This window comes from Abramis brama (genome assembly GCF_963993115.1).
Source record: "Abramis brama genome assembly, chromosome: 17".
In the NCBI taxonomy this organism is placed as follows: Eukaryota; Metazoa; Chordata; class Actinopteri; order Cypriniformes; family Leuciscidae; genus Abramis; species Abramis brama.
In genome coordinates this window covers 10,462,147-10,471,537 of record NC_139979.1, presented here as the reverse complement: position 1 = coordinate 10,471,537, position 9,391 = coordinate 10,462,147, and the positions used below count along the sequence as shown (strand labels likewise).

At 34.8% G+C, this 9,391-nt stretch overlaps 1 protein-coding gene across 3 annotated transcripts; it reads right to left on the bottom strand.

The window, feature by feature from the left end:
• Positions 1–735: 735 nt before the first annotated feature.
• On the bottom strand, positions 736–8,403 carry selenbp1 (selenium binding protein 1). Of its 3 annotated transcripts, none has more exons than XM_084089037.1 (12): positions 8,131–8,403; positions 6,997–7,053; positions 6,152–6,264; positions 5,838–6,023; positions 4,437–4,557; positions 4,181–4,363; positions 3,928–4,109; positions 3,700–3,778; positions 2,590–2,711; positions 2,377–2,469; positions 2,045–2,163; positions 736–1,179 (listed from the first exon to the last, which is right to left on the bottom strand). In XM_084089037.1, the coding sequence occupies exons 1-12, from the start codon at positions 8,132–8,134 to the stop codon at positions 1,017–1,019; spliced, it is 1,422 nt and encodes a 473-aa protein (XP_083945163.1). In that variant the 5' UTR covers positions 8,135–8,403; the 3' UTR covers positions 736–1,016. The 3 variants fall into 3 exon arrangements, with proteins under 3 accessions (XP_083945163.1, XP_083945162.1, XP_083945164.1); XM_084089036.1 differs by having other exon boundaries at positions 3,700–3,774; positions 3,924–4,109; positions 8,131–8,347; XM_084089038.1 differs by lacking the exon at positions 8,131–8,403 and adding an exon at positions 7,407–7,493.
• Positions 8,404–9,391: the final 988 nt, after the last annotated feature.

Genomic DNA, 9,391 nt, shown 5'->3' with positions numbered 1-9,391 from the left:
TATGTTGAAACGTTTTGCTCAACATTTAAGAGCAAGAAGAAAGAACATTAACAACAATAATACTAATAAGGATAATAAATTAATTGAAAAGTAATATATTATATATATTTATTTAAACACACACATATATAAAGTAATTATTAATTTTTAAAAGTCAAATTTAAATACATTTTCACTAGCACAATCATTACTACTGCAGATTTCATCTGGTTGTGTCAGTGGATGACATTTCAGTTGATACTTATATTTATTACTAACCATTTTACCTATTCCTTCTATTTATTGTTGTACTTATTCATGTTACAGTACTTTGTTAAAAAAAAAAGTCTGCTTGTTTACAAAATAATATGTGTCCTTATCTGCAGACTTTAAGAAATAACTTTTCTTTCTTGTATTGTATGAATGGCAATAAACCTAAAACTTAACTAGCCCAAGTACTAAAAGAACTCATTGAAAATTGTTTGCGCTGTTGTATTTATTCTCTTAATAAGATGTAAAAATATTCACAGTTGTTATATGTCCATATAGAGTTTCTAAACACAGAAAACAAAAATACAACATAATTGATTGCTTTATGTTAGAACATATTCGAAACCGGATACTTCAAAATATGTGCCCTTACAGCAATGGTGAGTGTGTCCTCTCTCTGTGCACCTGCATCACGTGTTTAAAATCTGCTTTGCAATTCTAATGATTTGGAAAGCCCTTACAACAACAAATCACAAAACCTTTGAGTTCATTGGGATACATAATGTGTATTTAAAACAATAGTAGAAAGAGTACAAAGACAATCAAAATAGGTTTTTGTAGTTGAGATGTCATTTACAACATAATTCACTCTTGGAATCGCTAAAAGACACATAATATGATTAAGGATTTGGTCCATACATAGACTGAACTTATGTGCCATACATAGACATAAACATGATTGAAAAATGATGATACATCTCCATTCAATGGTGAGAATATGGGAATAGTAATTCTGCTCCTAGGAACATGATGGCTTGGCCCTAATTTCATAACCAGATATCAGAAGTGCAGTCTCCACCAGGATATCTGAGCTCATGAGCAAGAGCAGGACCTTCTGGCTCTGCTCCGAAATCCACAAGGAAATTCTCGTTGAGCTTCAGGCCGCCTTTATCTGTGTCCACGTCAATCTGCATCATGACGGACCCCTCCCTAAAGTGAAATAAGAGCATAATGAACAAATCAACAATTTAAAACATCTAGATGGAACACAAGGGTCTTCAGCTGCATTTTTAAAGTTCAAACTGCTTTGAAAGTTTGACGGGGAAAAAACTGACATCACAAGATAATGAAAACCAGTCACAATCTAATGTTTAATGATGTGAGAATGAAAAACAATATATTGACTTTTTATGTCTATTGAGCCTTTACAAGCCTATAATGCTTGACCTGTACAAATGGAAGCTTGTTTCTGCCACAGAATTTAAAAAAAAGGAATTGTTTCTTTTCTTTTTATCTCACAATTCTTACTTTTTATCTCAGAATTGTGAGATAAAAACTTGCAATTACCTATTTAATTTTTTAATTGCATGGAAAAAACAAGCTTTCATACCTATATTTATATTTTATCTCTCAGAATTGCGACTTTATTTTAAAAAGTCTTTAAAAAGTCAGAATTGCGAGTTTATATCTCTCAATTAATTCTGAGAAAAAAAGAATAAAAAATCAAATCAATCACAGAATCAAAAAAACTGAAAAGGTAATTGCAACTTTTTAATCACAATTCTGTGAAATAAAGTCAGAATTTATACCTCGCAATTCTGATTTTTTCCCTCAGAATTGTGAGATATACAGAACTTCAATTGAGTTATAAAGTTAGAATTACACGTTTATATCTCGTAAATCTGACATTATTTCTCAGAATTGTGAGATAAAAAGTAGCAATTACTTTAAATTTTTTATTCTGTGGCGAAAACAAGCTTTCAACAGAAGAAAAAAAATATTATTATTATTATTATTACTTACACAAAATACTCAAATGATATTTCTAAAAAATATATATATTTTTTTGTCTCACTTGACAAGGTCAGGGTAGAACTGCTTGTCCCAGGCACTGTATAAAGAAGTGGTGACATACAGTCGTTTTCCATCCAAGCTCAGCTGAAGCATCTGAGGACCTCCCTGTACCCGCTTTCCCTGATGAGGAAAAGAACATTTTAACCAAGCAAATTATGTGCTCTAATTGCTCTGTTTAGCTCTGTATGACCTAATGATTTGGAGGACATTAAGCTGGGTCATCTGTCAATTAGTTAGTTGCCAACAGCTTTAGGCTGTTTTCCTCTGCTTAAATGTCTAACTCAAATATATACACAGAGCTCACATGAAGCATACTTGGAAATGAAAAGGTACCTTCAGTATCCGTGGGGTTGGCTGGCTGTCCAGTTCTTTGTCCTCCAATACTTTCACTGGTCCATCTTTCAAAATACTGCCGCCAAGGAAGACCTCAAAACAGCATTTCATGAATTAAAAATGCAAGTTTTGCTGTTTTGACACTTTATTCGTCGTTCACATGATTCTATAAATGAAGACAAATCTTGATCCTGCTAATCGAAGTTGTCTTACCTGACCAACCATACGTGGATTCCTCCTGTCGGTGACATCATACTGTCGAATGTCTCCATGCAACCAGTTACTGAAGTAGAGGAAGCGATCATCCAATGAAATCAAGATATCAGTAATGAGACCTATTGCAAAAAAAAAAAATCCTTGAGTAACGGTGTCTTATATTTTTTAACTTTTTGACATTGGTTGTCAAACTGGGATCCAGAGAAAATCCAAAAGGGGGAAAACACTGAAAGAAAGAAAAAGTTTTACTAAATGTATTTTCATATATTAAATGTTTATTGCAACATGTTTTAAACATTTACTAAATTTCATTTTATTACAATTTTATTCTTTTAAAAACTAGTCCAAAATTGAGAAATAAATCCCATAAAATATATATATATAAAAAAAATTTAATCAGTAAAAAAAGAAAGAAGAAAGTATTATACATCCTACATTACACTAAAATATATAGAAAAAAATACACACAATCTCCAGACAATATTTTACTATTTTCAGTTTTTGCCATTCTAGCAGATTGTTAAACTGGGGTCCAAGGAAAATTTACTAATGTTAGATATCAGGATTCAAGATTTTTTTTTACGTTTATTACATTTCATTTTGCAGATTCATTCATTTAAAACAGATTAATTTAAAAACTAGTTACAAAAAAAAATTAATAACTATAATCATAACTATTTTATTGACAGCCCAAGTTTTTAACAGTCAGATTACATCACATTAATAATACAAAGAAAAAAACCCACAAATTAATATTCTCCATACAATATTTTAATAATTTCTTTAGACTTTAGTACAATGACAATAAAAGCCAATTATTTAATTTATGTATAATATTACTTTTTTTTTTTTTTTTCACAGAGTATATATGGGTTTTTATACACAAAAATATATAGCCGCCTTTGTTTTAGAAAGGGGGTCCTCTGCAATATTTTGGGGTTATTGATCTTCTAGAGTATATTTATGTTTCTTTTTTTTTTCTTTTCTCTGTTCAGTTGTGTTTTTTTGGAAATCACATTGTGCATAAGAATTTGTTCCTAGTATTTCCATTAATTAAAAAAATGAAACAAAAAAACTATACTATAGTACATTTCTAAAAGCACTTACCTGGCATTTCAGGAAGAGCCCAACCTTCTACTTTTTTACTAGGAACTTTGATGACTTTCTCTGCAGCCCAGTCCCCTTTCTGTAAAACAAAATTTGAAGCTAAAAATATGACTTGCCTAAAAACTGAAAAAAATAAAAAAATAAATAAGGCCTTTAACGTTCATGTTTTAGCCTTTATAAAAAGGCTAGATACGATTTTAAGTGTGAAAGGGTTTTTTATGTACTTGCCGGAGTCTTGTAGAAGCGGTAGACGGTGCTCTGAAGCGCACAGCCCACGAATCCTTCAGCCGCAGCAGGGTCGTGCAGGAACCGGATCTCTAGAGGAATAGCACCCTCTTCCCCCAGATCCAGAGTCTGAATCCGCTTGTGTGTGGTCCAGTCCCACACATGGAGGCGCTGCCCATAGTGACCTGCAAACAGATCCGATCATCACTCCCAGTCGGCTGCAATGCATCAAGCATACTGTTGAACGTACACATACCAGCTTTGACATCTGCAGGGTTGAAGCCATTTCCCAAAGCTTTAGGTGCTCCCCACTCAGTGCTGATCATGACATTGTGGCGAGGCTGGTACCAGAAGTCATAACCAAACGGTGCTGCTTCACCTGGCTGCTCCCAGTTTCCAATGACTTCAAAAGTCTCGCCATCCAGCAACACAAAACCACCTTACAATGAACACAAACAAAAAGTAAGCCTAGTTTGTATTGTAAATACAGTGAGGTAAACACAGCACCTTACCCTTGCCATTGCCAGAGGGATCACCCATGGTACTGATCATGATTTGGCCACTGCCTAAGCAGTGAGAAGTGTGGGGGTTGGCAAGGCCGCATTTCCAGAACAGATCTGTAGGCTCGACTATCTGGAGAAGGACAGAGATGGAAAGAATTCACGAATTTGGCAAGAGCAAAACATTCTCAGAGTCAACAGTCATGTATTAAGGGGCGGTCACTCTTGATGTTAAGCATTGTGTTGTAGCTGTTAAAAAAAATGACTTCGGACCCCAATCAATAAAGGCAACAGGACATTCTGGGCTTCTAAAATCAAATCAAACTGTTAAAATGCACTCTAGTTTGCTGTTGTACTGCAAAACTTTCTTCTTAACTTAAAGGAATAGTTCACCCAAAAATGAAAATTAACGAGTTTGTCATTTATCCCATAATTTACACACCCTCAAGCCATCCTAGATGTATATGACTTTCTTTTTTTTGCCGAACACAATCAAAGTTATTTAAAATAATATCCTGGCTTTTCCCAGTTTTGTAATGGCATTGAATAGTGCCCAAGCTTTTGAAGCCCCAAAAAGAACATCCATCCATCATAAATTAATCCATACAACTGCAGTGGGTTAATAAATGCCTTCTGAAGCGAAGAGTTTTTTGGTAAGAAAAATATCCATATTAAAACTTTATAAACTATAATCACTGGTTTCCAGCAACCGCCACACACACGTTCACAAGTCTATTCTCAATTAAGCTTACACTACGTCCTATGTCGGGTCAGAGGTCACACTTCTGCCGGAACTTGACTCTCTCGTGAACACACATGAAGCCAGTGATTCTAAAGTTTTAAATATGGATATTTTTCTTACAAAAACCCATAGCTTCGCTTCAGAAGGCATTTATTAACCGACTGAAGTCGTATGGATTACATGATGGATGGATGCGCTTTTTGGAGCTTCAAAAACTCTGGCACCATTCAATGCCATTACAAAGATGGGAAGAGCCAGGATATTATTTAATATAACTCTGAAGAAAGTCATATACACCTAAGGTGGCCTAAGGATAAGTCAATTATGGGATCATTTTCATTTTTGGCTGAACTATTCCTTTAATAGAGCTTTTAAATCAAGATGATATGAATTCACTTAAAATGTTTTGTTTGATGTTCACCCAAGTGGTTCATCATTTAGATTGTGACGTCCATTGGACAAACTTTTTTCATGATACAAATTAGCTGGTCTGAGTTTACCAAACTTGAAGTATTAAGTACTTTAGCAAGCAGTAAAAGATCAAAATCTCAAACAGTCATTTAAGTAACTCTCCTTCTGAGTTTTTACTACTTCAAATTACTAACCCATATGTTTACTAAGTTAACACCATCAAAATATGTGTATTCTTATATAGACAGACTCTTGTGAACCTTGTGAAGCCGTGGAGCCCGAGGATCCGTCCCTACATCGACGACGTAGATACGGGAGGAGATCAGGGAAGGTAGAATGAGACGATTGCGTCTTTTGGAGGAATCATCATAACAACTGCTGCAGGCGTTCCAACCAGAATGATGTAATTCATCCTTCAGATTGGGCATGGGCAACCTATGAATCACCTAGACCATCACAAAATGGAGAAAATGTTACTAAATTAACAGTTATACTAGCAAATAATTAAAGCAAATGTGTTGCTGCCACACTCTGATCTAAAACAGTTTTAGTTTTGAATCATATTTGCTTTTACCTTGCAAAAATTGGGAGATTTTGGATTGATATCAACAGTTGCAAGATAATCGGGTTTCTGGATGTCTGTGTTGCGATAAATGCATGGCAGGTAGACGATCTCTTCTCGAGGACCTGTTGGAAGAATTTATTTTTAAGTTTAGAGTTTAAACATTTATTGATCTTTCTTTCCTATAATTTATTAATTAATTAATTTCCGAAAGGGTGTACTATTTGTGTCTAAAACATTTGATGAATTGCACTTAATATCTGCTATTAAGAGTTTTGCAAGCTTAAATAAACAAATAAAAATAAATAATATATTTATTCCATTTTAAAAATGAATGTGATTATGGTGTTTTTTTATAAGTTTAGAAGACATTTAGAAGTTTATTCTAAAATGCAAAGAATTGAAAATAATAGTAATAAAAAAGCTCTGTAAACACTTGCATTTTTTCCAAGACTATATGTGTGACCAATCGGGTAATCAAAAGTTCTATACACACTTGCAGTCTTCATGCCTACTTGAACACTTGGGCCAAATACAGGAAATACGTCATGTAAGTAGACAAGTGGACATTGAACAAGTGCGAACACCACCAGTGGGGGATTTGGACGGGGCAAATGTGAGGGAAATCAGAAGACAAACCAAACAATGCAAAACAATGCCAATCTACAAGTAAGGGGGACCTCTGGTGGTAGGGAGGAGGAGCTGCCAGATCAGATGATGACAGTAAATCTCTAATAGTGCAAACGTCACGCTACCTTTTAGTGACTTGCAACTATGAAGGAGTAACTCATGTTAATATACTCTACCAACCTATTCATTCACACAATATGTTGCCTTGTGCTTTTAAAGCAACTCACCTTTCATAGCATCCAGAGGGGTTTTATATCCCGGGCCACATCCTGAACAAGTTGAAGCTGTAAGCAGACATCAAATGTCAGATCTCAAATATCACAATGTGAGTTACACTCAAACTCTAAAAAAATGAAAGCAGGCCAGACTCAACTCAATGCAATCTGGGAAGTATACACCCAACTTTGCTTGTTATAGCATTTCATCCGTAATAAAAATCTGAGAGATTGAATAAAAGCATAAAGTTTAAAAAATATATATTATTTCAAAGTGAAAAATATTTGCCTGCATGGTGCACCACCATATGAGTATGAGTCCGTTACAGTGTACATTCTTAAAAGGCATGAATGATGCCTAGCCAAGTGAACTATTGGAATACATTTTACTGTTATGTAGACGTTTAAAAAAATGCACGTACAAATACAAACCACCTACAACAACAGATGGCCAATGTCACGAACTAGGAGACAACGTGTCTTGCCAAGAATTGTTCAACATCCTTCCCTTGATAGCCAGACAAATGTTTATGGGTTAGAAAGATCAGCCTCCTTACTGAACAACTATCTCTGACTGAAAAGTGTTGTGGAAAATTTCCACTGGAAATAAAGCAAAATTTTAACTTTTTTTTAAAGGTCTGTCTTAAATTATGTCAATTCCTTGTGGAGTCTAATGAGGCACCAATAAGAAATATGTTGTATACGTTTTTTATTATTTTTTATTATTTGTATTAACATAATTAGGCCTACTTCTGTATTGCACTACTGCACGAGATCAATTAATAAAGTAAAACTATAAGAATTCAGTTTGCTGTAAACACCGAACAACGTTAATGCGCAGCACCATCCGCAATGTTAAAAACAACAACAACAACAACTTCGATTTTGTTTACATGGGCTTTAAAGTCTTCAACATGCCTCGGTAAAAATGTTAAAACGCAACTTCAATATTGCACGAAATCGACCTTAATGACTTTGACAGGTATACGTAAGCCTATATAATTGAAAAGAATCTGAAGCAACACTTTCCTCCAAACTGGAGCTATTGCGTACTAAACATGAGAATGAAAATGTCGAATGCTTGAAATAAAGTGTAATCAACAATTCTGCAATAGGCAAACGTGCATTAGAAGTGAATTAACTTACCCATGCTGCTGCTTGCACAGGCTGAAACTCACTGACTGGATAAAGCGCGTCGAACGTGCAGAAAGACTTTATAACTGTTGGATTAACTCTTTCAGCGATAACACCACTGGGACTGAGAGATAAAAACCCCACACCAATTCAAATGTCGTTTGCACCCGTCCCTGGAAATCAGCACGCAAACAGGAAATTCACCCCCTCTCTTGTGTATTTGCTCTATGGAATAATGCCGCGTTCCAGGCAACCTGTAACCCGTTGTTTTTCCAACTCGTAACTGGGAGTACATCGATCTAGTACGAGTTCACGGGTGGGAAGTCACGGGTTTGACTGCCGTTCCAGTGCACTTTCACGGGTATAAGGTTGGAAAAACACGGGTTACAGGTTGCCTGGAACGCGGCCTAACTTTCTCACACAGTTGTAGCCTACACAAGAGAAAAGCAACTATGCAGCTGCTATAGGCTAATCTTTTCCACGGCCGAAAACAAATTACAAAACTATTAATGATTGTTAGAAATTCGTTTTTTTTTTTTTTTTTTAGTGAATGTTAAATCTACGGCTTACATCTACATTCCAAATCGGTTTCTGAAATTTAATTAAGGTAGCAAGGGTGCATAAATGTAATTCAAATGTCAAAGCATTTAAACTACTTATAACGTTACATTCAATTATATTGAATTATTTAACTTTAATTTAATGGGCCACAGTGGATGAACATTACAGACAGCAAATTACATTTCAAAGAATGGTTAAATTTACCTTAAATGTAGAATTCAATGTTTATTTTCAATTTACCTGAAAACAATTTGGTAGAAAATTTGTGGTGCTGTATCCCACAAAATGTGAAAAAAATAAAATAAATAAAAAAGCAAAAAGGGGGAAAAGAGTGGTCTTTCTGCACAGACTGAGTTTATTTAAAGTTTATTCATGAGGAATTGTCAAAGAATGCCAAGTCACACACGTAACACTTTTTTCTATTAAATTATCCATTTTAGGCTATATAACCCCCAGTTATATAAACTCCCACTTACCTTCGTAATCAGACTATGTTTACATGGAGTCTCACCATTCAGTACATCACATGTATATTACATACAAAATTGTTGCAGCAAACAGAGATGAAATCAAAGCACCTTTACAAACATGGAAGGGCACCAATAAAGTGCTACAGAACATCTTTGAATTGAATGTCAATGGATGTCACCTGGAGTGTACTTACACCATCCTGTGGGTGCTACGGTAAATTCAGATGCTGAAAGTAATACTG